The 26,574-nt window shown below is 49.7% G+C and overlaps 13 protein-coding genes across 13 annotated transcripts; 6 read left to right on the top strand and 7 right to left on the bottom strand.

The window, feature by feature from the left end:
- The first annotated feature begins 216 nt into the window (after positions 1 to 216).
- On the top strand, positions 217 to 2,343 carry BDV27DRAFT_117558 (NAD(P)/FAD-dependent oxidoreductase). The gene is made up of 2 exons (XM_032064708.1): positions 217 to 1,117; positions 1,213 to 2,343. Exons 1-2 carry the CDS (start codon positions 892 to 894, stop codon positions 2,205 to 2,207), a joined length of 1,221 nt encoding a protein of 406 aa, XP_031927218.1. The 5' UTR covers positions 217 to 891; the 3' UTR covers positions 2,208 to 2,343.
- A 42-nt stretch (positions 2,344 to 2,385) lies between these two features.
- BDV27DRAFT_117549 (putative plasma membrane H(+)ATPase) lies at positions 2,386 to 6,095 on the bottom strand. Its single transcript, XM_032064707.1, has 4 exons — positions 5,364 to 6,095; positions 5,070 to 5,293; positions 4,330 to 5,004; positions 2,386 to 4,274 (listed from the first exon to the last, which is right to left on the bottom strand). Exons 1-4 carry the CDS (start codon positions 5,815 to 5,817, stop codon positions 2,568 to 2,570), a joined length of 3,060 nt encoding a protein of 1,019 aa, XP_031927217.1. The 5' UTR covers positions 5,818 to 6,095; the 3' UTR covers positions 2,386 to 2,567.
- A 756-nt stretch (positions 6,096 to 6,851) lies between these two features.
- BDV27DRAFT_128888 (glutamate--tRNA ligase GUS1) lies at positions 6,852 to 9,794 on the bottom strand. The gene is made up of 4 exons (XM_032067073.1): positions 9,461 to 9,794; positions 8,892 to 9,378; positions 8,530 to 8,837; positions 6,852 to 8,475 (listed from the first exon to the last, which is right to left on the bottom strand). Exons 1-4 carry the CDS (start codon positions 9,722 to 9,724, stop codon positions 7,387 to 7,389), a joined length of 2,148 nt encoding a protein of 715 aa, XP_031927216.1. The 5' UTR covers positions 9,725 to 9,794; the 3' UTR covers positions 6,852 to 7,386.
- Positions 9,795 to 9,916: 122 nt separating this feature from the next.
- BDV27DRAFT_117529 (mitochondrial 54S ribosomal protein uL1m) lies at positions 9,917 to 11,077 on the top strand. The gene is made up of 3 exons (XM_032064706.1): positions 9,917 to 10,195; positions 10,258 to 10,822; positions 10,878 to 11,077. Exons 1-3 carry the CDS (start codon positions 9,945 to 9,947, stop codon positions 10,968 to 10,970), a joined length of 909 nt encoding a protein of 302 aa, XP_031927215.1. The 5' UTR covers positions 9,917 to 9,944; the 3' UTR covers positions 10,971 to 11,077.
- A 47-nt stretch (positions 11,078 to 11,124) lies between these two features.
- BDV27DRAFT_145522 (COG2 family protein) lies at positions 11,125 to 12,087 on the bottom strand (the record flags this gene model as incomplete). Its single annotated transcript, XM_032070422.1, has 2 exons — positions 11,125 to 12,000; positions 12,073 to 12,087. The coding sequence occupies 2 exons, from the start codon at positions 12,085 to 12,087 to the stop codon at positions 11,125 to 11,127; spliced, it is 891 nt and encodes a 296-aa protein (XP_031927214.1).
- Positions 12,088 to 12,757: 670 nt separating this feature from the next.
- Positions 12,758 to 14,534, top strand: BDV27DRAFT_117518 (uncharacterized protein). The gene has a single exon (XM_032064704.1). It carries the CDS (start codon positions 13,107 to 13,109, stop codon positions 14,391 to 14,393), a length of 1,287 nt encoding a protein of 428 aa, XP_031927213.1. The 5' UTR covers positions 12,758 to 13,106; the 3' UTR covers positions 14,394 to 14,534.
- A 206-nt stretch (positions 14,535 to 14,740) lies between these two features.
- Positions 14,741 to 15,889, bottom strand: BDV27DRAFT_158104 (Mrp/NBP35 family ATP-binding protein; the record flags this gene model as incomplete). Its single annotated transcript, XM_032072624.1, has 2 exons — positions 14,741 to 15,655; positions 15,857 to 15,889. The coding sequence occupies 2 exons, from the start codon at positions 15,887 to 15,889 to the stop codon at positions 14,741 to 14,743; spliced, it is 948 nt and encodes a 315-aa protein (XP_031927212.1).
- Positions 15,890 to 16,219: 330 nt separating this feature from the next.
- Positions 16,220 to 18,098, bottom strand: BDV27DRAFT_128885 (protein phosphatase regulator SHP1). Its single transcript, XM_032067072.1, has 3 exons — positions 17,678 to 18,098; positions 17,228 to 17,616; positions 16,220 to 17,164 (listed from the first exon to the last, which is right to left on the bottom strand). Exons 1-3 carry the CDS (start codon positions 17,750 to 17,752, stop codon positions 16,444 to 16,446), a joined length of 1,185 nt encoding a protein of 394 aa, XP_031927211.1. The 5' UTR covers positions 17,753 to 18,098; the 3' UTR covers positions 16,220 to 16,443.
- Positions 18,099 to 18,340: 242 nt separating this feature from the next.
- On the top strand, positions 18,341 to 19,546 carry BDV27DRAFT_128884 (TOM13-domain-containing protein). Its single transcript, XM_032067071.1, has 3 exons — positions 18,341 to 18,518; positions 18,594 to 18,999; positions 19,100 to 19,546. The coding sequence occupies exons 2-3, from the start codon at positions 18,727 to 18,729 to the stop codon at positions 19,199 to 19,201; spliced, it is 375 nt and encodes a 124-aa protein (XP_031927210.1). The 5' UTR covers positions 18,341 to 18,518; positions 18,594 to 18,726; the 3' UTR covers positions 19,202 to 19,546.
- Positions 19,547 to 19,643: 97 nt separating this feature from the next.
- Positions 19,644 to 21,468, top strand: BDV27DRAFT_128882 (membrane insertase OXA1). Its single transcript, XM_032067070.1, has 3 exons — positions 19,644 to 19,782; positions 19,836 to 20,594; positions 20,651 to 21,468. The coding sequence occupies exons 1-3, from the start codon at positions 19,690 to 19,692 to the stop codon at positions 21,293 to 21,295; spliced, it is 1,497 nt and encodes a 498-aa protein (XP_031927209.1). The 5' UTR covers positions 19,644 to 19,689; the 3' UTR covers positions 21,296 to 21,468.
- Positions 21,469 to 21,703: 235 nt separating this feature from the next.
- BDV27DRAFT_172544 (adenylate kinase family protein) lies at positions 21,704 to 23,265 on the bottom strand (the record flags this gene model as incomplete). The annotated part of the gene is made up of 4 exons (XM_032075890.1): positions 22,542 to 23,265; positions 22,192 to 22,475; positions 21,955 to 22,146; positions 21,704 to 21,790 (listed from the first exon to the last, which is right to left on the bottom strand). The coding sequence occupies exons 1-4, from the start codon at positions 22,813 to 22,815 to the stop codon at positions 21,704 to 21,706; spliced, it is 837 nt and encodes a 278-aa protein (XP_031927208.1). The 5' UTR covers positions 22,816 to 23,265.
- A 964-nt stretch (positions 23,266 to 24,229) lies between these two features.
- BDV27DRAFT_117479 (uncharacterized protein) lies at positions 24,230 to 25,562 on the top strand. Its single transcript, XM_032064703.1, has 2 exons — positions 24,230 to 24,598; positions 24,700 to 25,562. Exons 1-2 carry the CDS (start codon positions 24,319 to 24,321, stop codon positions 25,290 to 25,292), a joined length of 873 nt encoding a protein of 290 aa, XP_031927207.1. The 5' UTR covers positions 24,230 to 24,318; the 3' UTR covers positions 25,293 to 25,562.
- Positions 25,563 to 25,831: 269 nt separating this feature from the next.
- On the bottom strand, positions 25,832 to 26,491 carry BDV27DRAFT_128878 (transcription initiation factor TFIID subunit 11 family protein; the record flags this gene model as incomplete). The annotated part of the gene is made up of 1 exon (XM_032067069.1): positions 25,832 to 26,491. A coding segment is annotated over one exon (660 nt), but the record flags the coding sequence as incomplete, so codon positions are not given.
- Between the last annotated feature and the right edge of the window lie 83 nt (positions 26,492 to 26,574).

The following is a 26,574-nucleotide window of genomic DNA, read 5'->3' as shown; positions in this document are numbered from 1 at the left end:
GTTAGTCGGCTTGGCGGACGGGAAGGTGTATGTATATAAAGTAAGAAGTGAGGGCATTAATTTTGTTGTCTCGGCCTGATACTTCCAACAATTTAATCACTTTATCCCTTACAAGTTACAAGAGTTAGGGCAAACACTCGGCACGTGGTGCGATATGGAGGCCCTTCAAGCTCATGCAACTCATTTCTCGTCCATCACACCCTCCGCCCTGGACAACATCAATCGATTACCATGTACTTCTGCACGTAACAATCCAATGATTCGCTTCAATCACCGAGGGTGCTTTTCAGCCCAGGTCAAGAACCAAAACAATCAAGGAATTCAGATCCCAATTCCTTCCTCAAAGGATGCAGAAATTAGCGCATCAGGATCCGCCCTAATGCATGAACTATTGATTCTCCGTCCTGCCGATCCTCCTTGTTCTCGATCTGATTCAGCTCGCCTCAATATCCACTCCTAGATATCTTGACTAAAATTTTACATTCTCTAGATTAAAGGGTCGTCGCGAACTATTCCACATCCTCCGCTAATTGGGCTGTTCAAACCACCAAAAGCCCTCGACATGCAGAAACAACAAATCCTGCATATGCACGACCCCTCCCTTCAGTTGACCCCAAGGAATACCGAGCAATCCATTGTTCTCCGAAATGCATGGACATGCAATGCGGTGGTCCTATGTCGTATCACTAGGTTTTTTTAGCCATACAGTGGGTTTGCCTGCTCTTGGCAGCATGCAATGCATGATGATCTTTCTCAGCTAGGCACCTAGTGGGCATGCGCAGCTGAATCCTGCTCAGATGCTTTTGACATTATTTAAACCATTTATGAATCCCCTCCCTTCTTTCTGCCGTCTATCATTCCTCGCCATCGAGTATTAATCGCTCGCTCAACATGGCTCCTAAGTCTCTTTTTTACACCCTTTTCTCCTCCCTCACCGTTGCCCTCGCGGCATCCGTCCCTCAAACAGACTATGAAGTTATTGTCGTGGGAGGTGGCCCTGCAGGTCTCTCTGCGCTTAGCGGTTTATCCCGTGTAAGACGCAAGACGGCTCTCTTCGACTCCCATGAATATCGCAATGCTGCTACTCGTAACATGCACGATGTGATCGGCAATGATGGTATGGACAGACCCCACTCCGCACCCCCAATCTACCAAATCAAACCTCTTCCGGAAGTATTTACAGGGGCTGGACTGACATACCATGGACCAAAGGCACCGTGCCCAGCGAATTCCGCGGTCTGGCCCGCGAGCAGATTTCCCGGTACGACACCGCAACCTTCATCGACAAGAGAGTCAACACTATCGAGACTGTGTCTGACGAGGCCTCCAACACCTCGTACTTCCGCGCCCAAGACGCCGACGGCAAGGCGTACACCGCCCGCAAAGTCGTCCTGGGCACGGGTCTCGTAGATATCCTCCCCGACGTACCGGGTCTGCAGGAAGCCTGGGCAAATGGCGTTTACTGGTGCCCTTGGTGTGACGGATATGAGCATCGGGACCAGCCATTCGGTATCCTGGGCGCGCTCCCGGATGTCGTCGGCAGCGTATTGGAAGTATACACCCTGAACACGGATATCATTGCTTTCGTGAACGGTACGCAGACGCCGGACCAGGAGGCCGAGTTGGCGAAGAAATACCCCAACTGGGAGGCACAGCTGGAGGCGTACAATGTGCGTCTGGAGAACGAAACAATCGCATCCTTCGAGCGTATTCAGGACGGTAGCCAGGTAAAGGACAGGAACGGTACCAGACAGATTGATATCTTCCGTGTTCATTTCACCAATGGCTCGTCTGTTGATCGTAATGCTTTCATCACCAACTATCCCAGCGAGCAGCGGTCGGACCTTCCCAAACAGCTGGGTCTGGCTATGCTCGGCAACAAGATCGATGCCACTACCAACCCTGGTATGAGGACTAGTGTGCCTGGTGTCTTTGCTATTGGCGACTGCAACAGTGATAACAGCACCAATGTGCCTCATGCTATGTTCAGTGGTAAGAAGGCTGCTGTCTTTGCGCATGGTATGTTTTCTTTCCTTTCACCTGCTATTTCACCATGTTGTTCGAGGCTGACATGTGCCACAGTCGAAATGGCTAAGGAGGAATCTAACGCGGCCATCGACAAGCGTGATGATGACTTGGTGAAGGAGGTTGAGAAGCGTATGGGCAATGATATGGAGAAGATCTATAACCGGGCCAGAGGACTGTGATCGATCTATGTGATCGATGGCCACCGATAGTTGTCATCGCTGGTTTACGAGACCTCTTATCAACTCTTTCATTCTGTGATATACGTTTAACAGTATAATTTGATTTTAATCTAAAGGACGTTAGGTATGACGTGGAGTCTTTCCCCGATTTAGGACAGTACTTAGGTGTATTTCCAATTAAACTACAAAATCCCTAAGTCATGAAACCATTAGTGATTGATAAAAGGTTAATGATCTGTAAATTTTGTATAGCCCTCCATCCAATACCTATTATCATGAGCTTACACTTCTCCACCGCCATCATTATGTTGCATATTACCATTACTTGAGGCTTGCGCAAGTCATATCAGGGAAATTTTATTACTCAACCTCCTCTTCCTCCTTGGGAGCAGCCAAGTAGAATCGAGCTGGCGGCTGTCCAGGCCTCTCATACTCGACGGTCAAGCGGGCAAGATGACCAAGCAGATTTTCTATTTTAAGGTCACCCTTATCGCGCTTCTCTCGACCCAGGTCATCAAGCCATTTGAACCTGTTGAGCATGAAATAAACCAATGCGATAACAATGGTCACGCCCAGAGAGTAGCCCCAGATTCGGACCACCGTAACAATATCAGTCCAGCCATTCGTTGTTTCAACGAATTTGTCGGCGGGCCTGGTGGGCATATCTTGGTTCGTGAACCAACCAAACAAGCAGAACATGGTTGCCAAAACGTCCACTCCCAGAATGGCGGTAACTAGGTGGATTGAAGGCCACGTGTCGGCGCCACGCGTGATGAAAATAAGCCAATTTTCTGTGAGAGCAACTTCGAGGAAGATCACTTCTTGGATCGAGCCCCAGTTTTGAATAATACCACCCGACGGGAGGAACATAGTACCGCGAACTACCCAAGTCCCCAGGGCAAGCAAGAGGCCTAGCAGACATGAAATGAACCAGATCTTCGGAAGTTGCCATTGCACAGGCCGCAGCTCAAACGATGCATTATCATAAGCAACCGCAACAGTGGCAAGATCTGCGAACAGAGCAAGGAAGACCACCAACTCAACACGGATGCTCTCGTTGATGATTATCATCGACGTGACCAGGTAGATCTCTAAATGCAAGCAGAGAGCAATACGATATTGGATATATGCCTTCATGCGATGGAAAATTTGCCGAGCAACTTTAATCGAATCAATGATTGTTGACAGGCCTGGTTCCAAGAAGACAATGTCTGAAGCAGATTGTGCTGCCTCTGTAGCTCCTTCTACTGCAATGCCGCAGTCAGATTTCTTCAATGAAGGCGCATCATTAACACCGTCACCAGTCATCGCAGTGAGATGGCCTCGGTCCTGAAGCATCTGAACAACTTGAAATTTGTGTTCAGGGAAGACCTCTGCAAAACCATCTGCTTTTTCCACCAGGTCTCCTGCCATTGCACCGCTAAGCCCTCCATGAATGAGCTTGTCTGAATTATATACTTTGGTTCCAAGGGCTAGCATTTTGCAAGTCTCTTTAGCGATAGCTAATGCGTCACCTGTAAGCATTTTGACGCTGATGCCCAAATTCTGTGCCTCGTGGATTGTTTGCGCGGTGTCCTCTCGGGGCGGATCAAACATCGGCAGCATACCGAGGAGGGTCCATTCTTCTCCTTCTTTCTGGACTGCAACTCCCAGAGAGCGGAAGCCTCTGTGTGCAAATTCCTGCGCTTTGGCTTTGTACAAATCGGCAGTCTGCTTAGGACAGTTTGTCAACTGGAGCACAGCCTTGGGTGCGCCCTTTGTGCAGGTATATCTGATTCCATCACAACTGGCGATGGTCACGATACGCTTTGAAACCGGGTCAAATGGTTGGAATTTTTCCGTCTTCCATCCTCTGCGCAGAATCTCCCGTGCCTTGGGGTACTGCCTAAGGGTCAGAATAGTAACCTTGTCAATCGGATCTAGCGAATCGATGTTGTGGGACGACGCTAAAACTGCCACGGCAAACATCCAGTCGACATCCACACCTTCGGCCACATATGGGTTCCGAATGCTCAGCTTGTTTGCTGTAAGAGTGCCGGTTTTATCGGAACACAAGACATCAACGCCCTATAATGAGTTATTAGCATTTTCGTCGGGGCAGGAGATATCGCTGCTAACCTACCGCAAGCGACTCAATTGCAGTAAGCTTCTGCACAATAGCCTTTTTCTTTGCAAGGTAAGCTGCTCCTACGGCCATAGTAGTGGTTGTAACGACGGGGAGGCCGACGGGGACACCGACAATCAGCAAAGCCAGGGTATAGTGGAGAAGCGTTTGCTGGCGAGGGGAAGCAATTGGGATATGCCGGAAGAAACCGCCAATCCATGCAGCCAGGATCCATGCCATGACGAGAATGAGAAGTGATGTACCGATGTTATCCATGACCTTTTCGAAATGGCCTGCACCTTGGGCCGCCTGCACCATGGTCGCTGTTCTACCCACGAACGAGAGCTTTGCAGAAGTCTGTACAACGGCATATGCTTTCCCACGCTTACACCCAGTCGTGTAATAGATCATTTCGCCCATATAACGATCAACTGCCAGAGACTCTCCAGTGATAGCTGAATGATCACAAGCCAGAATAGGGTAACCTCGCTTCTTGGGCTTCTGTGGCTTTTCATTATCACCTTCTTTGTTCTTTTCCTTTTCACCTTCAGCTTCTTCAATATCGGATTCGGATGTGCTGCTTAGGTCACCCTGATGTTGCATTGTCTTGAATTCTTCCCATCCGTTTGGATCGTTCACATCACAAATTATCCGTGCATCAGCGGGGACAACTTGGCCGTCGCCAATTATAATCTGCCATCTGTGTCAGTGCCCTAGCGCAGGCTTCAGAGAGGTCAGTTTGAGATTGCCGAACATACCACATCACCGGGTACGAGCTCGCGGGCCAGAATCTCCTGTTCCTGGCCATCACGGACGACTGTTGTCCTCATTGCAATATCTCCCTTGAGGCTGGCGACAACATCGGCAGCTTGTTTCTCTTGGTACCAACCGACAGCCGCGTTCAGACACAGGATACCAATGATGACACCGAAATCGATCCAGTCATCTAGACCTGCTGCAAGAAGGACAGCCAGCTCCATAACTGCGATGGGTCAGTTGCACGAATCGCTCAATGGAATGGAACGCGCTTAATGTAAGCCAATATGACTTACCATACAAAATAGGGCCCCTAAAGTATGACAAGATCTTGGCGATGGGATTCTCCTTCTCCGACACCAGCTCGTTCCATCCCGCTCTGCGACGCCTATCTGAGACCTCATTGCTGGACAGACCTTGATGGATGTCGGTGAGTAGCCAATCTTCCGGGAACTGGCCATTGTCTTGTTCCACATGTCGAACGAGGACCTTGCGTTTCTTCCAGGGAGCATACCAGACTCTTCTCACCTCTTCCTCTCCCTGTGTTTCATCGCCTCGACCGCCCTCGCGGTAGGTCGATGCGTACTTGACAAGCTTGCCATATTCGTCAAGATTGGCCCAATCTTCCTTGTAAGACACTCGGGAGATACGTCTAGATGCGCGTCCCTCAGAGGTAGAAAGTCGACCCTGAGATCCTGGTGCTTGAGCTACCCGTTCCACGTCATTCGAGGCACCGCCTTGCTCGGCCATTTTGCTCTCGGTTACTTGCCAGGGGCAGCAGGGCTTCACCTAATGTGCCCAACGCTTATTCAACCGGCCAAGGGGAGCGAATTGGGTTACAAAAACGAGTGCTCTCACAGAATGATCGAACATACAGCGAACGAGAAGAATCTCCCCTTGTGGGCACTAGTAAGAACAAGAACGCGCAAAGATTTTTCGCATTTCCCTTCCGTGAGGGCAAAGGGGGCTACAATAACCACCAACTCCGTGTACAGGGCCAACCCTCAGACGGATTGGGACAGTCATACTACATACAGACTATCATGCTGACGTAGTAGATCCTAGGAAGCTTCCGGCTAGTCAAGTTGTGATAGAGGCTAAATAAGGTCGAGGGCAAGCCCATACTGTACTTTGACCAGACATGGCTGCGTGCACCGGTCGAGCGCAAAGTCAATTTGGGTGTGAATTAGAATATCCTCAATGGTTTTGACGTATGAGACGGTGGTGACCTATCCGAAATAACCCGGCTGAAGTATATGAACGAGAGGCCAGGGAAACATCAGAGCCCATTCGCTCTGGCATTTCTATGCCCAGGCATTCAGATACACAACGCAAAGAATTGACTCTAGAAGAACCACCTGACACGAGGAGGATACCCAGGGTTCTAGACCTGAAATGCCAGCGGAAAGAGAGCCGGGGACCCACGGAAGACCTGGCCAGGAGACCTTCCTATAAAACGGTAACTGATGGTGGGGACACGAGAGTTCGAAAGGTTTCACTCTTGCTCGCTTATAATCGTCGGGAGTGTAACAACCACCACGAAAGCCTATGAGCGATGAGAAGGTATAGACCAATGGGAAGGATATGATATGTTGCGGGCAAGAGTGGAAGGTTGGATTCGACTTTAAATCAAGTGATCGGCGCTACTGCCTGGGAAAGGCGCCAGTCCGAGTTGGGACTAGTACTAGTAGTTGCCTTCCAGTGTCCGTCCCTACTAATGAACCTTACCAACTCCGTAACTCTTCCCGTTTGACACTTTCCAACGTGAGCGTCTTGTATAAAATGTAACCTTGACCGGGAACTAAATTTTAATTCCAACATCAATGTCCTTCCAGACTTCCCTTCCTAACGCTTCCGGCTAGGGATCTCACGACGTAATCCTCTCATCATCCACTCTATCATGTATACTGTCGTGTTGAAATCTCAATCCTACATACCTTCCATGACTACATACTTCCCCCTCCTTGGGATTGGATTCTGATACAACCTAATCCAGTCCGACGATTGTCTGATACCGTGCCGTCATCACTATTGTGTAAAACAATGCGACTTACCTCCTACTACTCAGTAGTAGTAGTAGTAGTAGAACCGGCACACTTAGTACTTAACTTACCGCTTCTCCTCCTGTTTTCTATGGGTGCGATGAAGTTTATTTGTCCAATTTAACTTCCGTGGCTGCTACACCCAGAGTACAACGTATAACCAATACTATGCCACCATTTCGGACTGGTATGCGTAATGGACTTTTCTATTTCAGAACGTCTTCTAGCATATCTTCGTGACTCGTACTATGAGCGAACCCCAACTGAGACTGGACATTTATTTACCGTTGGTCTTTCCCGTAGGGATGTAGAACAAAACAGCCGGCTGGCCCGGTGCGTAAGCCTTGTCCACACGGTAAAATCCCTTACGCTCAAACTGGATGATGTCGCCCTCCTTCAGCTCAGCAACATTGCAGTCAGCAGTAGCATCCTCCCTGAACTCGGTGTTCCTGTTCAGGACGTCCTCCAGAGCATCATCCTCCTGCAAGGTATCCTTGTTGAGAAGGTAGTCGAAGTCGACCAATTCCACGGGGACCAGGTCTTGGTCAGTAGACAGCCAAGTGACCTTCTTCTCGGTCTTCTTGAAATCACCTTCCAGGTGCAGCTCCAACACGAGCTCCTTAACAACACCGGAGCTAGGGTCAGTCACAATCTGGCGAACGATGGCGTTGCCCCAGTTCATCAAGGTGATCTCCTCATCCTGCTTGAAGCTCTTGGCATCCTCCTGGTCAAGGAGGATGGATCCACTGTAGGCGACCTTCTTCATGCCAACTGAAGGGTTCTTAATATGCTTGGGCTTCTCTTCAGTGTAGGGTGCGGGAGCTCCCTTAATAGTTGCCTTGACAACGTCTTTCTGAAGAAGGGCGGTATGGCGAGGTGCAACTGGGTCAATATACTTCTTGTTTGTCGCCCAGATGAGGGTCCAGTCAAGGTTTGTAATATTCTTGCTAGGGCCTTGTCTGAGAATGAACTCCCTCAGAGCAGGGATGGTCATGCCTCGTCTTCTGATACCACGGATTGTAGGGAACCTAGGGTCATCCCAGCCCCAGACAACGCCCTCGTTAACAAGCTTAGTAAGCTTGCGCTTGGACAGAAGGGTTCGGATGAAGTTCATACGAGCAAAGTCCCAGATCTGCACCGAGCGGAGTTTGAGAGCGTCCAGCATCCACTGGTACTGAGGGTTGCGATCACGGTACTCAATGGTTCTAAGAGCATGAGTAACACCTTCAATAGAGTCGACAATAGGGCATGCAAAGTCATAAGTGGGGTAGATCTTCCACTTGGTGCCCGTGCGGTGGTGTGGGTCAGGGTTGGAGCGGTAGATAACAGGATCTCTGAGAGCCTTGTTCTTGTCATCGACGGAGATCTAAAGACTGATGTGAGAAAAATTTCCTGAAGTGAAGATATAAACCTTAGATACCTTGGCACGAATGCACCAGCCAAGACCCTCAGGAGAGCCCTTTCTCATTTCCTCGAATCGAGCAAGGTTCTCCTCAACAGTAGCATCACGACGCTTACTAGGCAGACCATCCATTCTCTGCGCCGCCATGGTCTCCTTGTCTGTATCGTCGGCGTATGCTTTTCCATCCTTGATGATCTGCACACCATACTCGTAGAGCTGGTCAAAGTAGTCACTAGTATAGCTCATCTTGTCGGGCTTGATACCCATGAGAGCAAGATCTTCAACGATAGCATCCTGAAACTCGGAGTTTTCCTTGGTAGGGTTGGCTTGACAGATGTGAGAAGGTCGTCAACGATGTTGTAGGGTGGAGGTGAACTCACTGTCATCGAAGCGGACAAGCAATGTGCCATTGTACTTCTCGTGGGCGAAATAATCGTTGAGAAGGGCTGCTTTGGCGTGACCAATGTGGAGATATCCTGAAGGCTCAGGGGGGAACCGGGTCACGACACCCTTATCAGTGTTTAGAAGCGCAACGTCGTAGTTAGCACCGCCTTCCTTGCCCTTGGTAGCCTTTTTGTCCTTTGCTGCGGCATTCAGCGCCTCAACGGTAGATGTGGCCCACGGACAGAGGTCTTCCAAGAAGGTAAACCACCGAGTCAAGTTGACAAGAGCTCCCTTTCTGATAGCAGAGATACCGACACGGTTTCCGCGGAGAGCACCCCACAAGGCAATGTCAGCTGTGGAAAGCGAGTATCCGACGATGAAGGACCGGAGAAGGAGATGGGTATTAAGGCGCTGGAGCAAAGGATCAAGGGCCTTGAAGTCGAGGGTAGTAAAGGTATCAAGCTGAGAAAGCCACTCATTCTCCTAGTAGCATTATTAGACGAATGGCCCCAAACCGTAGAAGGGTAGCAACCATAGACTGGAGTTATAAAGATATGTAACGTACCAGCTTCTGATCCTTCGAGTTGAGGAACGGAAAGTCCTTGAGCAACTCCTGGATAGCGTTCACTGTTCCGAAAACAGGAGTTCCGCTGACACCGGTGAACTGAGCAACAGCCTTGTCGCCCTGTTCAAGAACAGCCTTATCCTCGTAGGTGATGTTAATCACCGGGGATGGTCGTGCTTCATTGATAGAGGTTGCGACAAGAAGAACAGGAAGCAGAGAAGCCTGGTTGGCCTTGGTGGCCAAGGTCAACTGCATATTAGACATGGTGCCTCCGAATTCACTGGTAAAAATCCGAATGTCTCCTTCTAGACCTTGTGTGGAGGGGAGAAAAGCATCGTGAAATACTTGGAGGGGCATTTGACTCAATCGGGGTTCCGCCGGCGTCACATTTCTCCGCGCGCCGCCCGCAGGTCGGAGAGCTCTCGGGCAGAAAACATTCCCTTTCCGCATGAACACCGGGAAGTCACATCTTATAGCCACCGCAATGGCTTCCTACAGTTCACTCATGCCCACCGCGGCAAGGAGTCTCTTGTCGTCATGCCGCTCTCCGCTTCGCCAGGGGTCAATGGCCCCTCTCCTCTCCAGCTTTCAGCAGGTTCGAGGAGCCAAGAACAATCCTCAAGCCCAAGGTAAAAAGAACAAGGAAAAGAGTAAGAAGACAAAGAAGGGTCCTCGTGAGTTCAAGCAAAGGGATCTGAAGGATCTTGATCAATACGCTCTTTGCGATGCTATGAGGTACGTATAACGTGTCTGGCCATGTCCACATTTCATCTTTTTACTGACGTAGAATCTGTTAGGTATCTTCGTGCGTTCGAAGTCGGCCGCGAACCAGCTACCTCCAAATACGAAGTCCACATCCGGTTGAAGACGATGAAAGACGGTCCAGTGATCCGCAACATGCTCCGGTTTCCTCATTCAGTCCAAACAGAATCACGGATCTGTGTCGTCTGCCCTGCTGGATCTAGGCATGAGAAGGAGGCTCGTGCGGCTGGAGCCGTCCTTGTCGGAGAACAAGAGGTTTTTGATAATGTGAAAAAGGGCATCATTGAGTTCGATCGTCTGATCTGTCACCCGGATAGCTTGGAGGCCTTGAACAGGGCCGGACTGGGCAGGGTCCTCGGTCCTAGAGGACTGATGCCCAGCGCAAAGACAGGTACCGTTGTTGAAGACGTCGCTTCGAGAGTTGAAATGCTGCGTGGTGGTACGGTATACAGGGAGCGAGATGCTGTCATTCGACTTCCAATTGGGCAGCTGGCATTCACCCCCGAGCAGTTGCGAGACAATCTGCGCGCCACTCTCGAGCAGATCAAGAAGGATGCGGCAGGCCTCAATGACCGCATAAACAAGGAGATCTACGAAGTGGTAGGCTGGCCTCTACTCTGAAACCACATGTATCAACTTAGCTGACTACGATTAGGTGCTGAGCTCGACCAATGGCCCTGGTTTCAGTTTGAACGGAGAGTTCAAATCCGACAATTCCCCTGATACTGCATCTTTGAGCGGTCTGTAAAATAGCTTCAAGTTCTGCGCGTTTTTGGGTGTACAGATTATGTTATATTAGGAAGGACACGGTGTATAATGGTATTGTTTCATATATTCCTGGAGAACCCAACACCCCAAACGCCAACGCTATGCAAAAGCCTGGTTCATGTACCAGACGGGTTCTATATTTTCAGTTTCTTCAGTGCAGATACTGCACTGGTGTCCTCCCCCATGAGTTTGTAGAGACGCAATACGGCCAGCGTTTTTGTATCCCGTTTCTCGCCCGCGATCTTCGCTTGTTCGAGCGCAGTTTTAAGGTCCAAGAGTACTGCAGATCTAATTTTCGACAGTCGTGGCTGTTGACTGACCAGGAACGGATGATCGTCACCTATCCGCGACGACAATCTTGTCAAGTATACATATTTTTGAATGTGATGCTCGAGCCTTTTCAGTGATACCAGGGGCGTGGCTGATGCGCCGTCCGGGATCGCTTCATCTTCGCTCTCCCCGCTTTCACTGTCCAGTAGATCGGAATCCGTATCGAGGTCCTTAGCAGCATCGCCTTGGCGCACAGGTGTGGTGTCTCCAATCATCAGTTTCCTTTCTAGTTCGTCAACCCGATCGGCGTAATCCAACAAAGCTCTCCCAACATTTGCATTCTTCCGTAGGCGCTTCTTCTCTTCCACCAGTTGCTCTACCTCTCGACACCGGGCGTCAACCTTATCGCGGATGGACTGGACATCCCGTTGAAATGTCAACAGTCCAACTCGGACTTGCTCTACCTTCTCTTCCCCTCCTTGCAGTGCAATCCCAAGCGACAGAAAATCCTGGTAATTCTCATTCACCAGGTCCAGTAACTCCCGACTAAGCAGTTGGTCCAAGTCGCGTAATTCCTGCCGTAGGTCTTCAAGGCTCTGGTGGCGGTTTGTCAGGGAGGACAGGTACTTTGCGGGGTCAAAGTCGGGGGCGAGAAAGGAGGAACGGGACAATGGCTCAGGAAAAGGGAGTCCGGAGGTATCGTCGTCGAGGTCGGAGGTAGACTCGTCCGAGTCGCCAAACTGTCGCATTACGGTGAATCAACAAGGAGTTTATGGTGGGGACCAACAACGATCAAACGGGGTTTTGCATACGCGAAACTTATTCATTGTAATCTTTACACGTGCAAGTGGAGCGATGGAAAGAAAGTTTGGGAGTATGTAAAGATCTACCGGGAGTTCGTAGAGATCAGTCGAAAAAGAAGCCTTGTTGTGGAGTAGTTGTAGAAGGTAGGTCGTTCTCGGGCTCTGGGGCAAGTACGTACTGTTAGGCAGTAGGTTGTAAGGTAAGTAGTTGGCCGGAATGGAATGACCTTTGGAACGCTTTCCCTTTATGGTCTGGTTCCACCGGTTCAACAATGGAAGGGGATCTATAGAGACTATTATATACATCTGATTTTAGGCATCTTGTAGCTAGAAGCATAGGAGAAAGCAGTAGATCGAAGCTCTAGCAACACTCATCTCATAATTGGAAAGTCGATCTTCAAAATCATTGTACAATACTGTAATAAACCTTAAAAGTCCTGGCTTTGAGCCCCCATTGACAGTAAATGCAGGAGATGTTCTCATTAGAAGAAAATCAAAATATAAAAAATAAACATAAACATAAAAATAGACTAAAAATTTTATATACAAAGTAGCTGTAGTAACTCAAGTAGGGGTTAGGATGTTGCACTATTTCAGTTCCGGATTTGGTTTCACCGGCTAAACTATCAAAACTTATTATTATTCGACCAGCGCATGAACTGCATCTTCCCGTCAAAACCAGTCAATCAGCGTACTATCCGAGAGCTCCCGTTTTGCAACAGGTGTGATCATGCTCCCTTAACGTATGCCACCATAACATTCCTTGCGTGTCTCAGTTGCAGCCGTGTCTCCAAGTAATGCATGGCGGCGTGTATACGTGGTTCAGAGACCTATCTACTACTGTCTGACAGGTATACACTGCTGCCGTTCAACGAATTTGCCGCGAACTGGTGTGAGAGTGGGGCTTATGACAAGGCACTGCTGGTGAAGGGTGTTTGCATTATTCCCTCTGTGGTCTTCTGCGTCACTTTAGTAGTGAGCTCTGTACATACAGACGAACACTGCATCGACGACAAGTGGTTGTGAATAACCTTGTCCGTACAATGGATTATAAGTCAGGCAGAAGACTGTTCACCCACCCTGATGAAATCCATTCTTCCTTGTCACGTCAGAGATGGCCTCGGTTTCCTCTTGCTCACTCCCACCCAGTCGTTGGGACTGCCGGTCCATCTCAACAAACAAACTCTTATCGTTACGAGTCAGCTCTAGACGACTCTGCTCGGGCGTATCGCACGACTGCTTTGCGTCACTTGAGTGAAGATTCCAGGCCCCTCTCGTGGGATCACCGACAAGTAACCCAAACTGGCGGTGGCCACTCGACCTCACCCTCGCAGCCCGTCCTAGTTCGGGCCTATTCCGGCGGCCCTGGGGATAGTGCGAAATCGTCAAAGATGTCTCTACGGCGGTCGTTCCCATTCGCAGGCCGCGCTGAAACCCCAAGGCGAGGGCCAGACCTTCCTTTGGACGAGGACTTCAGCATCGATGGCATCCTACGGGCTATTGAACCTAATATCCGCCATACCTTGGACTCAATTGGGGAGATCTGTGGACGGAGTAAGCTCAGTTTAGCCAACGAATATGGTAGCCATATAGCGCCCCTAGGCGAAATCCGGGCGCCCCCTGGCGGCCTAATGCCCGTGGACGAAGCTAGCTCGGAACATGAAAGACAGGCTAACGACAATGTGGTTATTTACGATGATGACCATAGCGTTATGGACGGGAGGAATCACCCCTCACCTATGCCATTTGGCTTGATGGATAATGCTCGGCAAAGTAGAGCGTCTCGTAACGCAGGATTTGAATCCATGCCACCGTTCTACGGTGTAGAAGTGTCGTCCGTCCAAGTACACCCTGACACTCCACGGTCGATGGGCTTTAGTACTATCTTGGATTCGGCTTCTGCGTTGGGGCCACTTCCTACAACGCGAGAGATTGCATCCAGGCCAAGATCATGCGGCCGGGTATTGCTGGCAACGAATGCTGAATTGAGCATAGACGATCGAAGACGACTTATTCAAACACCGGCCCTTGTGTCTGAGGTTCTTCTAGATGCCCAGGCCGATGGACGTCTTTTGGGAACGGAACCTCATGCTATTCAAAGCCAGCCCTTCTTTGGCAGCAACCTAGATTCCGATATAGCGCGAAGAAGCTGGGTTTTGTCGGCAGTAGGGCTATCTGTGTTGACGGATGTCTTCGGCTGGCTAAAATATGCTGTGCGCGACGGGTCAAATTCCAGTCAAACTCTGCCAACAGCGGAGATGAGATTGCGCGCAATGCTTGAGCGACAGCAGGACCTGGACTCTTCTGGGGTATATACAAATGATGATTAACGACTTATGTTCTCTATGATGTAAATGTATCTACTTTTATTGGTCACGGCTGCTGCTGCTGATGATGATGATGATGATGCACATTATGAAGGATAAGTACAGTCATTGATGATTTTTCACAATTACGACTAGGATAAGATGTGGGATAAGTATTATGTGAATCTCTCCAGCTTCTGCTGTCCTCATGCCTAGTGTTGTTCGGAGAAAATAGCGAGACAGTAAATCAGACACAGCAGAGTCTAAGAAGCAATATAAACTCCAGTCTCATATGCAAAGGTGGTATAATAAACATGAGAACAAGCCCTCTAAACAATGAACCCAGACCAGTAGGAACCATGAAGAAAAGACTAGTTCGCCACGCCAACCTCTATCTCAGATAGCAGTGTTTTCGCAAATCCCTCAAACCGGGTATATGACCAACAATCCTTATATCTTTCCACCAACGGCCTCTCATCCATCACCGCATCCTGCTTCTGCTCTTGTCTCTGCCCCGACTGTGTACCGTCTGCATCTTCATCGTCACTCTCGTCAACCACCTTCCCCTCCACTAACTCTCCAAACTGGATATCCACAGGCACAGCGCCCAAAAACTTCACGCCTGTCTCCTGAGCCATCACCTGCCCCCCACCGCTCGAAAACAAATTCGTCACCTCCCCACAACACGGACACGTATAACCCGACATATTCTCAATAACACCTAGCATAGGAATCTGCGTCTTCACACAGAAATTCACCTCCTTCCGAACATCAGACGTCGCAACCGCCTGGGGCGTGGTAACCAAAACCGCACCCGCCAGTCTCGGCATAGTCGGCGACGCAGCAGCCGGATTCGTGGTTGCTGATCTAAGTAACTGTTCCGCTAAAGCAATATGTTCATCACTCGTGCCAGGCGGCGTATCTACGAGGAGGTAGTCCGTCTGCCCCCAATAAACGTCAGACAGGAACTGTCGGATCATGGCTGTTTTCTTCGGCCCGCGCCAGATGACAGCGTCGCCGCGATCGCGGAGCAGGAACCCCAGTGACATGCAGCGGAGCGAACCTCGTTGTGCACCGTCGTTTGTAGACGCCGGATGCACTGTTACGGGGACCCAGCCCCCGGGCGCTTGGGTGATCTTTGCATCTTCGAGTCCCACGAGACGGGGGATCGAGGGGCCCGTTAGGTCGATATCGAGTATACCGACTGACTTGCCTTGTAGGGTGAGGGCCAGTGCGAGTTGGAGGGTGACGGAGGATTTGCCGACGCCTCCTTTGCCGGATAGAACCTGTGGTTGTGATTTATGTTAGTGTCTATGTTGCTTGTTATAGCCTGTTTAGTTTTTTAAGGTCAATATGCCCGCTATACAGCCAGACATCGCTTTTGTTCTGAATGAGTGTGAACCAGAGATGATCGTTATCGATAAGCGATGAGGGGCATCTTTTTTTCTTTACTGTTTTGGTTTCTAAATGAATTGAGTAAGACTCACCAGCACGATATTTTTGACACCGTCTAGAGGCATTTGGCCGGTAGCAATTGTTTTTCTCGGGCGTAGTGGTGATGGATATCAGATTCCATGCATGGTTGGTTGGAGTTGCTGATAAGATGGCAAAAGCCGATTTCGCCGCGGGATTTCTGCGTCATTCTGCGGAGTGGATTTAATTTTGCTTATCAATCATGCAATCACTGATTGACTTGGAATCGTTCCCATTGGGTGGTCTGTTTGCCATCTCTCCATTTAAAAATACCTATAAACGTCCACTGTATATAGTATCTGCTACTCAAGGGGGTTCTACAAGGGAGGATTCAAACAGATCAAGGTTCTGAAATCGTACAACTTCTAAGGTACTAGCGTCAGTCTCGGTCATTACTCAACATGGCATCTTTCATGTTTCATTAGTGCTCTCGGGAGACAAGTCAATGGTCTAAATTGCTTGCTATCATGAATCATCCAACAACTTCGATTCTGGTAGAAAACTGTAATGTTCTCGACCCTCGGCTTCAGACTTTTGAAAACAATCGAGCCCGCCCCACCCAACCTGTGTAGTCTATAATGGTGGACCATGTGCCAACTCTTCATTGCCATTTCTGTATCACGACACCTCCTCGCTTAAACTCGGCCAGATCTCCAAGGGCAGCCGTCTTGTCAGTAAGCTCTTTACTTGGGAATGTGGTCATCAGCACCCAGGGACGGCTCTGGCTATCCGAACTGGCAGCAGAGACAAACTGATAGACATCCCCGATGGTATGCGTGGTGTTGAATCGGGACGTCAGGCGTGTTCCGTCACCAAGACGAACCTGAAGGGTGATAATCGGCTGCGATTCATCCACACTAGGCTTGGCAGGCTCTGAGTTGATCTGGCCGGCAGCAGGGGCAGTCGGAGGAGTTGGCGTTCTCACACCCGGGGTCGGGCTTCCGAGACGTTGTCCAGGACCAGCGAAGGGCTTGTATTTTGGTTTTGGTTTCACGTATTTCTCCTCATGCTGTTTGATCTCCACATCGACCTCTTGACCCGGTTGCACATTCATGATGGAAAGGGGAGCGCGACCCTGGCGAATACCATCGAGAATTTCCGCGTTTCGGGGGTCATCAGAGTGGTAAAGATCACCGTCGTCCACAGAGAACCCATCAGCCCAGAAGTGTAGTGTCCGCTGAACGCGCTGTGGTAGTCGCGCGGCAGGTTCGTTAGGAACGTCGATGACCCGACTGGGAGTGTCATCGCCGCCGAGAGTACGAGCGGGACCTGTAAAGAAGGACCGTCGGGGTTCCGAGTCATCAGATGCTGGGACTTGAGACCTAAGAGATGTTTAGCCTTTCACGACCTACAAACGTCTGCTTTACAGAAGCGACCTGACTAACCGTCTTGCTTTTTCGATGATCTTCTTCTTGATATCATCAGGGTTCTGCACAGCTAGTCCAGACTTTTCACCACCAGCAAACAAATCCTGGTTCACTGCGTCATCTTCCTCCTCCGAGTCATCGCCGCCACCGGAGGAGAAATCACCCAGTGTCGCGAACTTCTTTTTCGGGGCGGATTTGCGTGATGTGGAGGATGGTTGCGGGGTAAAGGATGGTGACTGAGAGGAGCTGCCACCTAGGGACTGGCCTGCGGACGGCGCAGATTCGCTTTCTCCAAGAGTCTGGCCAGCGCCTGTGTTTCCCTCCTGTAAAGCTTCATCCTGTTCGGCAAAGAATTCAGTCACCGCGGCCTCAAGATCCCCTCCATTGGCTGCGAGGTACTCCTGTGCCTTTGAAACAAGACAAGTTAGCGACGGATAGATGCATGCGCGAAAGGGAAGAGAGTCTTACATGCTCAGGACGTACTCCGGTCATAGCACAAAACTGAGAGACGTCCTCATCTTGAATGGTGGGATTACGCTCCATGCTGACGGTATATTTAAAAACCCAGCAGCTTGTAGCGTTATCAGCTAGTTTCAGTAAAAGCGCGGGTGAATTTGTGATGAGACCAGAATATTTGAAGGAGGAACTAAATAAGGGGAATCCGAGTGAATGGAGTGCAAGATATGCGAGATGATGCTTAGTTCATCTCCGAGAAAGCTGAAGAACAACAATCGAGGGACCAATGAGGTACGTCACTGTTACCTGATTGGTCATCGGAAGAGGGGATCTTCCATGGCTGCCTCAGGAATCAGTGGGGGACACATGCCTTCCAGCTTGGGGAATGAAGTTCGTTTCTTTGTTGGAACATATAATGCATGGTATATCTAAGTATCCCTACCCAGTATACTTAAACAGAAATGGATGTCCGACTTAGTGCTCTGCACTTGCTACGATACACAGAACTACAGGTGGCATCTCAACCAGTACTCTCAGTACCCAATCATCGCCGTTTGTTCCATTGGGTCCCCATCGTAGTAACTAAACCGATTGGAGAGAGTACGTATTACTATAATTGCTCAACTTTTAGTACTAAAGTGACGCAACAAATCATGCCATGTTCCCTTGTGGATGAGGCGTCATGATACCCTGAGTGAAAATATGACATATCTTTGATCGCCAGCTATGACCTTTCAGTAAAGAGCAGTACCATAATCTGATTAGTTTTTTGGTGTTTCGTTGAAGCGGCATGCAGTGCCTGATTACATAACCGGTCAGGTGTATCCAAGCATCAACATATATGACGAGGAAGGTATTAGAAAAATGCAATTCTAGCCAGATCCAGCAAATCCTGGGACGCTCCTTATTTATGCCAGAAAGGGTTTAGAATCCGATCCCGTCTCTTTGAACTTATCCTTCCGAGCCAAATTACTGCCATCTGCCGTTGATCCTCCCCCCTACGACCAATCTCCGATCCGCACTCGTTGGTTGACGGCGCGTTCTTCCTTTACCCCCGCATCATGGCTTCGGGTGACCACACAAGCTCGAGCGTCGAGCTCTACGAATCCGGGTTGACCATTCGTTCAGACTCGGAGAACTATTCGGCCAACAATGAGTTATCCGAGTCGACGTCAAGCTCCCCTCTGATCCTCTACAAACCCCCTACAATCTGGAGCATCTTGCGAGGCGCTGCCATCAATCTGGTTCTTCCCTTCGTGAATGGACTCATGCTGGGCTTTGGTGAACTATTTGCACATGAAGCAGCCTTCCGCCTAGGATGGTCTGGCACAAAGGTACTATTACCTGATCGGTTTCTGTTGTACGCCCCTGGCTGCAAACGGGGTTTCCGCATACTTTCAAAGGACCATGCTAATATTGTAATCTTGCCACCAGATCTTCCCTACCTATCGGAGACCAGCCGGGCCTGGTTTGGAGGTTCGAGAAGTTCCATCACGGAGGAATAACAGCTTGCGAGACACGGCGTCTTTGGAATAAGATAGGTGCTGGAAGCTCACTATAAAACTCCGCGACCGCGCTCACACTGAAAAGCACAACAACAGAAACAGAATTGTTAGCAAGATTCCTTGGTTATCTTTTACTACAGCATGGGACGTATACGTGGGAATTATAAATGTACATAGATCCTAAGGCATGAGTAGTACTTGTACTGTCTGACTGGATGGCGTCTGGCGAAGCACCCCGAGTTTGGCATGAGAGCGATGACTTAGCTGCAGCTGTACAGTCCTCTGATTGAGCGACAGCTAGTCTACCATCATCATCATTATCATTACTATTTTGGCCGATATATTGTACTATCTATATAAATAAGCCGGTAAAAGCCTGGGGTTCTCCGGCCGCCCGGCAGAAAAAACGGGCTTGGCGCAAAAAGTCCGATCAATCGGACGTTGTCGCGCTTCTTCCCTTCTGGAACGCTATCCCCAGTGCATAGTTCGACTTTTGTCTCTCCGTGGGCTCTAACTGCAATGATGCTGGGAGGAGCTGGCCTGAAAGGGCGTGGCGCTATGCCTGCCATTGCCCGGCAGCGATTGACTACCTTCTCACGCTCCAGTCGATCGGTTCGTTAATCGGGATGCGTTCTCCCCCGTCGGCAAATACTAAACATTGACAGATGTCTTCATTCCGTTCCCATGCTTCGGGATTCCCTGTACGATATGGGAGATTGAACCAATCGCTTACAGGAAACTTGTCCTGGAGGCCTGCCTCCTCCATTCATCATGCGTCGGCCGCACGATTCAATTCCACCGCTTCCACTGCCTCTGCGTCGACAGCCACTGCTGCAACCGCTGTAGACACGGCCGCACCTGAACCAGCATCCGATCTTTCTGACTTTGACATCACTGCCATTCCTGAGAAGATTGGATACCTGAAAGACCTAGGACTCGACTACGGCTGGGGTCCTTCGTCCATGATTGAATACTTCATCGAGCATTTCCACATCTGGGCTGGTTTTCCATGGTGGGCTAGTATTGTTGGAACGGGACTTTTGGTCCGTTTGGCTCTGCTGAAACCAATGCTCAGCGCAGCGGATGTCTCCACCAAAATACACAATTTGAAAGACGTTGTTGCACCCCTCCGGGCCAAGATGGCCCAGGCTGCAAACGAGAAGAGGCATGCGGACATGATGCAAGCGAGAGCGGAGCTGCAGCAACTCCACAGTGCCCATGGTATTAAGTTCTATAAGACAATGATACCATTTATTCAGCTTCCGTTGGGTTTCGGTTGTTATAGAGTTGTCAAGGGAATGACTTCTTTGCCAGTGCCCGGATTGGCTGTGGAGTCCGTTGGCTGGATCAAGGATCTCACGGTTGCGGATCCGTATTTTCTGCTTCCAGCTGCTACAGCATTTGCCATGTATCTGTCTTTCAAGGTATGATCGGGTATGCCTCTCTATACTCCGAGAGGCAAAGCTAACTATTATCACAGAAAGGCGGAGAGAACGGTATGAACCAAATGGCGAACTCACCCGTCGGCAGAGCTGTTCTCTATGGAATGCCTGCCTTTTCTTTCGCATTTATGTCCTTCTTCCCTAGTGCCCTTCAGCTTTACTTCCTATCGACCGGTGTGTTTGCTTTGGGACAAGCATACATGCTTTCCTCTAACAGTTTCCGGCGATTTGCCAACATTGCAATTCCCAAAAAGCCAGCAGAAAACACCGGAATGACACCCGAGGAGCATGGCAGAGCGATCCGCATGATCCTCGACACCCAGAAGGCGGATAAAAGTATGCAAGTGCCTACAGTAGAGGAGGGCCAAAAGCTTAGCTTCGTCGACCGTACGCTCGATAGCGTCAAAAAGAATTACGATAATCTTACAACGGATGTAAAGGGAAAACTAGACTCGGCAATGGGCAATGAGCCCAAGAAGAATGCAGACGGGTCGCTGGCGGAACCCCCTCGGCTCAGCGAGAAGGACCGCAAATTAGCGGCAGACTATGAGCAGAGGAGGAAAGAGGAAGAAGACTGGAAACGGGAGGAGAGAAACCATGCGCGACGAGAGGCCCACCTCAGAGCTCTGGAGCTTGAAAGAGAGAAGGCTCGTTCCGCATTCAAAAACTCCAAGCAAAGGTGAGCACGAGGTTATGCCACATAGTCGGCCATCTACATATTGAGACTCTATTTCATTGTATAATATGGCGTGTACCATTCAGCTCTCTGTTTTATGTGTTACTTAGAATGAATTCAGATTAAATAGAACATCCACCCTTATGGGCTGTCTCTCAGTTGCGCAGACTACTTGTTAACAGGTCGAATGTTAGAACAAACGTTTGGTACTCTTTCTTTTTTTTTTTTTTTTTTTTTTTTTGCCCCCAGCGGCAACAACACCATCAACCAGTGCACTATACTACACCAAAGAAAGCTCGAAATGCAAACCTTCTCTATAAGAGTAGTGGCCCGTGGTTGCATGACAAGGAACCCAACTGGAAAACACCTGACCTTGGACGACTGCTGGGTTGAGAGCAAGTCAAAGGAGCTGAGTCTAAGACTCAAAGTGATCTACCGGGGACACCATTTCCATGCCCAGTTCTTTGACCCAGAGAGTCGTTTCAGGACTGGTGAGCTTTCTCTAGGTCATGTTAGTGTACGGATCTTCCTTCAGATTTAGATCCCTAGTCGTACCGCGACGAGATCTTTCAGATGTGGGTAAAATTCTTCAACCTTCAACTCAGCGCAAACCTGTCGCCGATCAGGATCCATGTCAAGCCTGCCTGCAGAATCCGCTTCACGTACCTTGACAAGACCATCCGTGAAATTGGCGTGTGGATAGAGTGCAAGTTCTGCTCCAGCAAAAGCGTCTTCGCGTTTAAGGAAATCCTCCATTTGTGCCACTCTCGCCGAGAATGACTGAGTCTCTAACAAAAAGCGCCTCATCAACGTGGCAGAGGATACGTCAAGGCTGATAGTAAGGCCGTAGTCACAGATCTAATGACGCGGTTAGGAAGGCCTCAGCACTTAGGGCTAACTCACATTGGTGAATTCCATGAACTGCGCATATGACCTGGGAAAGGCCTCGATCAGAAACACACTCTGGTGTGCGTTTAGATGCTTGGATATTTCTATCTTCAAAAGAAGGCTGAGTATATCGTCCGGAACAGTCCCGTTCTCGTCCATAGTGTGTTTCACTACAAGCCACTCGTCCTCGGGGCCGGCGACCTCTAGACGACTAATGATCTCCTCGGGATTCAGATGGACAAGGCCCAGGTCGGCAGCCAGCCTGGTTGCAATAGTACTCTTTCCAGAGCCCGGACCTCCTGTGCACTGATAAGATGAGGCCGCTTTTTTTTTTTTTCTTTTCTAGGGACACACTTTCAGCTTACCAATCAGGAAGACCACTGTCGCGACCTTCAAATTATCCTCTGGGCCCGATAAGGGATTTTTCCCCAGCGGGATCGTAGCCCTGTCTCGAGGACACGCCAATTTATCGTAAGCCCAGCTGCAGGCTTCCCAGAGCCCAGAACAAGGCAGGGTCGACCAGAGACGTCGGACGACACTCTTCTTACTGACTGAGTAATTTGACACATTGAGCAGCAGCTGAGAAAGCACGGCCATGAAAGACTGCAAGAGACAAAAAAGAAGAGTGTTTGCCATCATGTGAATGATGGATCCCACAGCGCACGTTGTCTAAGATTGTTAGGGTGAGGTCCTTGTTTGCTGTGATGAGTTTCACATCTCATTTACACATCGTCGCTGACTCGTTGCTTAGTCGCCTTGACAATGATGGTCATGATAGCACATCGCCGAGAACAGAATCCTTTCATCAACATTCCCTTGACAGCATCTCTTTCGGTCTCATTCTCATCGATGAGGACACTTAGGTACTACCTCTTAGTGAACAGCTGCTCTGATATCATTCTCTTTGGTGAGCATACAAACTCTGATCTGAATTTCTGAACAAAGAACTGAGTGATAGGGTATAGGAATAAGGACTTCAACAATTACCAGTGATCTGTAAGACAAGAAAGCCTGATAGACGGCTGAGCCTTCCCCTCATCCTACCCAACTTCTGTCTAATGCACGGGACAAACCTAATGCTTATCTAGGATGGCTTTGGAGGATGCATATAACGGTTACTTGGTGCAGTGGCTCGAATTGCTCGTCTCCACCATCATAATCATCCTTATCGTGGAGGTTGTCCGGAGGGGACTTATTCGTCTCGACGACCAACGTCCGCGCCGCCATAGACTATAGGATGCTAGGGAGCCCATGACGTTTAGAATTATCCACCTTGAATGATTGTGGCGCTACTCCAGATCGACATTGCGATGCGAATTGCCCTGATTGATATCGTCATGTTCAGTATGGTGGGTTTTCAGTATATCTTTTCTTGTCCAACTGTTTAAGGCCAACGGAGGCTGATCTGATTCGGCAGATAGGGCAGATAGTTTTCTATCTTTTGGAGGTGACATTGTCGTGTCTGATATGGCTTCATGAGTTTGACTCGGGACGCGATAATTTAATGGTGTTTGGGTGGTAGGGGATTGGAAAATACTGTACTAGTTATTGGTCATGGCTGGCTATCCTGAAGAATAGTATACTAGTATTAAACGTACATGAAAGATGGTCGGGACTTCGGCACAAGGCATACTTACGGAGTACTACTACTAGTACTTAGTACTTCCTAGCTTTCGGCGTTTTTCTCTCTCCAAAAATAAAACACATGGATAGATGCAAGGTGATTGGATCTCACACAGTCAAGCCTTGAGTGCAAACAAGACCATTGTAATTACCAATACCGACATGAATGAAGATCTTCCAATCTCTTACTGGAATAGCAATAGTTTTCCCTCTGATTGGCAAATGCTTCATGCACGTTGATTCAAGGCGTCAGCTCAGCAATCGCTTAGCGTCTCCTGCCATCCCTTTCAGATAATCAATCTATTAAATAGTATCTGACACTAGAAACTAGGATAAATTTGACAGACAACCCAACTCCTCCCTCCTTCCCCCCCCCCCCCCCCCCCCCCCCCCCCCCCCCCCCCCCCCCCCCCCCCCCCCCCCCCCCCCCCCCCCCCCCCCCTCGACCAGGGTTACTGACTCTGCATTTCATGGTTCCCCATATATCAACCGCCAAAAACAACCATCACAAAAGCCGCCATGAATCTGCCGCCACCGTTGTATCTCTTCTTCTTCTTCTTCTTCTTCTTCCTCTTAATCCAATCAGTCTCCAGCGTCCAAACATGCTACTGGCCCGACGGTACACCAGCAACAGAGGATGTCCCCTGCTCCGACGACAAATACGCTCCCTGCTGCCGCTCCGGGAATCTCTGTCTCTCGAATAACTTGTGTCTAAACGTCGCCATTCAACCGTACGTCCTGTCCCGGGGCGCCTGTACAGATCCGAACTGGAACTCGGATAATTGTCCGCAATTTTGTAGTATGTCTTATCATCCATATCATATTGTATATTGTGGGACGACTCAAAAAAGATCCAATGCAAACTAACCACAAAAAACCCCCCCCCCGCGCCCAAAATAGCAAATGTCTCCCGCAGCTCAGGTTCCTCTCTCTTCCCAGTGGGCCTAAACAGTAACAAACTAGCCGAATACTGCTGCAATGACCCCGTAAGCAACGGCTCCGAGGTGACCTGTAGTTCGGATTCGGGGAGTCCCTTCTTCGTGCCGGACGCTACCCTTGTTGCTGGGTATGCGGCGCTGGCGAACGTGTCATCGTTGAGTGCGTCGACGAGCGCGTCGAATAGCACGTCGTCGTCATCGCCATCGCCATCATCATCTTCATCGTCGTCGTCGTCCTCCTCCTCCTCCTCCTCGAGCTCGAGCTCGAGAGATGTCGCTATTGGGGCTGGTGTTGGTGTGCCCTTGGGTGTTATTGCTCTGGGAGCGATCGCTTGGGCACTTTGGGAGAGGAGGGCTAGGACGAAGAGTCTTGCTGTTGCTGCTGCTACTACTGCCGGTTGTGGTTGGGATGGGGGGAATGGGGCTGTTCCTTCGTCTGTGGCTGGGAGTAATTCGATGTATGGCATCCAACAGCAGGAGACGGAGCAGTGGAAGAATCCTTCTCGTCCTGCGGAATTGACGACGTCAGCTAGGACGCATGAGTTGGCATCCTGATGGATTGCAAGGGGTGTGCAGGCTTAATGTCCCGGTCATGGTCGTCTCACGCCCGAAGAGAAGCTCTTTCCCTCACTCGATGAATTAAACGTTATAATATGTCATTGAAGATCTAATATGTACTATTATATTTGAGCCTCTGGACGCGAGGAAATGCCGGGAGCACAGTGTATCCCCTGACGCAGAACTCAATTGAGGGGGCTGAGGAGGCTCAATATTGCCTTGTTGCGCCCATTGATAGCTTGGGAGTGCGGGTTAAGGAGACGCAATGTTATCTCCTGGTATACCAGGAGCGGGTCGGCGGCCTCCACTGTTTATATGTATGCTCCATCACAGATGATTCCCAGATCGATTTGACCAGCAGAACATTGCAAGGAGGCGCCGTGGGCGAGAGCATCTTTTCAAATTGAGAAGACAGTAGCTGCTTAAGCTCCAGACACTGAAAGTCGTAAAACGACCAAAAGTTTATTTCAGAATCCGAATGGCTGCGCCCTTCATCACGTCATAAAGAGATCTAGATCGAGAAAGCACTGCTCTTTTTAGCGGAAAATGCGTCGTCCACCAACACTGCCTGCTCCCCACGTCACCGATCCCCGAACTCCCAGATTGCCCATACTCAGTCCGGAGAACCCGACCCCGCCTCCCTCTCCATCCCGCTTCCAGCGTCGTAAAGCCTCTCGCAAATGCGACGGAAGTAGTTGTCCCCGGTGAGGATTAGGAGGCATCTTGAATATCCTCTCCCGTGTAGATTGTGCAGTGCCATTCACCGTCTGCTGCGAACCTGCTACACCGGATGGCACTGGTGTCCCGGAGGCACGTGTGGGAGGGAAAGACGAGGAAATCGAGGATTCATGTTTCACCTGAGACAGTCCGCCGGGCCCCGGCGTACCGGGACCTGGTGTGCCAGAAGCCGATGCATTCGCAGCTCGCGCCATTGTCGCGGCCTCCTCAGCTTCAAAAGCAGCTATCGCAGTCTGATCATGTGCCTCCGCCCATTCAGCCTGCACCGTCCGAGCCTTTTCAATGATCTCTCCTGCAAACACCTTCGTAAATCCATTGATCGTAGTAACCACACTCGCCGGCACGGATTGTGATAGCGCATGATTCACAATACGTCGCAGAGTCTCTTTCCTCAGTTTCGCTCGCTTGAACAGATCGTACCGCTCCGACTGTAAAGGATTAAACGCATCGACCAGCAATCTATATCAACCAGTTAACATCTTCACCTTGGGACAAAGAAGTCACCTCGAGAAGCAATAAAGAAAAAAAAAAACAAAAAAAA

Source organism: Aspergillus caelatus (genome assembly GCF_009193585.1).
Source record: "Aspergillus caelatus strain CBS 763.97 unplaced genomic scaffold BDV27scaffold_96, whole genome shotgun sequence".
Lineage (NCBI taxonomy): Eukaryota > Fungi > Ascomycota > Eurotiomycetes > Eurotiales > Aspergillaceae > Aspergillus > Aspergillus caelatus.
The sequence above is the reverse complement of the archived record's forward strand: the minus strand, read 5'-3'. Positions and strand labels throughout refer to the sequence as shown.

Bases quoted from the DNA above. Each gene is read 5' to 3' on its own strand.
- BDV27DRAFT_117558 (XM_032064708.1), top strand. From the start codon at position 892: ATGGCTCCTAAGTCTCTTTTTTACACCCTTTTCTCCTCCCTCACCGTT. The intron at 1,118-1,212 runs GTATGGACAGAC...CATGGACCAAAG, and splicing joins CGATGTGATCGGCAATGATG to GCACCGTGCCCAGCGAATTC.
- BDV27DRAFT_117549 (XM_032064707.1), bottom strand. From the start codon at position 5,817: ATGGCCGAGCAAGGCGGTGCCTCGAATGACGTGGAACGGGTAGCTCAA. The intron at 5,294-5,363 runs GTAAGTCATATT...GACCCATCGCAG, and splicing joins TAGGGGCCCTATTTTGTATG to TTATGGAGCTGGCTGTCCTT. The intron at 5,005-5,069 runs GTATGTTCGGCA...CACAGATGGCAG, and splicing joins AGCTCGTACCCGGTGATGTG to ATTATAATTGGCGACGGCCA.
- BDV27DRAFT_128888 (XM_032067073.1), bottom strand. From the start codon at position 9,724: ATGTCTAATATGCAGTTGACCTTGGCCACCAAGGCCAACCAGGCTTCT. The intron at 8,838-8,891 runs GTGAGTTCACCT...ACATCTGTCAAG, and splicing joins GCTTGTCCGCTTCGATGACA to CCAACCCTACCAAGGAAAAC. The intron at 8,476-8,529 runs GTATCTAAGGTT...ATCAGTCTTTAG, and splicing joins GCTGGTGCATTCGTGCCAAG to ATCTCCGTCGATGACAAGAA.
- BDV27DRAFT_117529 (XM_032064706.1), top strand. From the start codon at position 9,945: ATGGCTTCCTACAGTTCACTCATGCCCACCGCGGCAAGGAGTCTCTTG. The intron at 10,196-10,257 runs GTACGTATAACG...AGAATCTGTTAG, and splicing joins GCTCTTTGCGATGCTATGAG to GTATCTTCGTGCGTTCGAAG. The intron at 10,823-10,877 runs GTAGGCTGGCCT...GACTACGATTAG, and splicing joins ACAAGGAGATCTACGAAGTG to GTGCTGAGCTCGACCAATGG.
- BDV27DRAFT_117518 (XM_032064704.1), top strand. From the start codon at position 13,107: ATGGATTATAAGTCAGGCAGAAGACTGTTCACCCACCCTGATGAAATC.
- BDV27DRAFT_128885 (XM_032067072.1), bottom strand. From the start codon at position 17,752: ATGGAGCGTAATCCCACCATTCAAGATGAGGACGTCTCTCAGTTTTGT. The intron at 17,617-17,677 runs GTAAGACTCTCT...CTTGTTTCAAAG, and splicing joins CCGGAGTACGTCCTGAGCAT to GCACAGGAGTACCTCGCAGC. The intron at 17,165-17,227 runs GTTAGTCAGGTC...AACATCTCTTAG, and splicing joins ATCATCGAAAAAGCAAGACG to GTCTCAAGTCCCAGCATCTG.
- BDV27DRAFT_128884 (XM_032067071.1), top strand. From the start codon at position 18,727: ATGGCTTCGGGTGACCACACAAGCTCGAGCGTCGAGCTCTACGAATCC. The intron at 19,000-19,099 runs GTACTATTACCT...TCTTGCCACCAG, and splicing joins TAGGATGGTCTGGCACAAAG to ATCTTCCCTACCTATCGGAG.
- BDV27DRAFT_128882 (XM_032067070.1), top strand. From the start codon at position 19,690: ATGATGCTGGGAGGAGCTGGCCTGAAAGGGCGTGGCGCTATGCCTGCC. The intron at 19,783-19,835 runs GTTCGTTAATCG...AAACATTGACAG, and splicing joins TCTCACGCTCCAGTCGATCG to ATGTCTTCATTCCGTTCCCA. The intron at 20,595-20,650 runs GTATGATCGGGT...CTATTATCACAG, and splicing joins CCATGTATCTGTCTTTCAAG to AAAGGCGGAGAGAACGGTAT.
- BDV27DRAFT_117479 (XM_032064703.1), top strand. From the start codon at position 24,319: ATGAATCTGCCGCCACCGTTGTATCTCTTCTTCTTCTTCTTCTTCTTC. The intron at 24,599-24,699 runs GTATGTCTTATC...CGCCCAAAATAG, and splicing joins TAATTGTCCGCAATTTTGTA to CAAATGTCTCCCGCAGCTCA.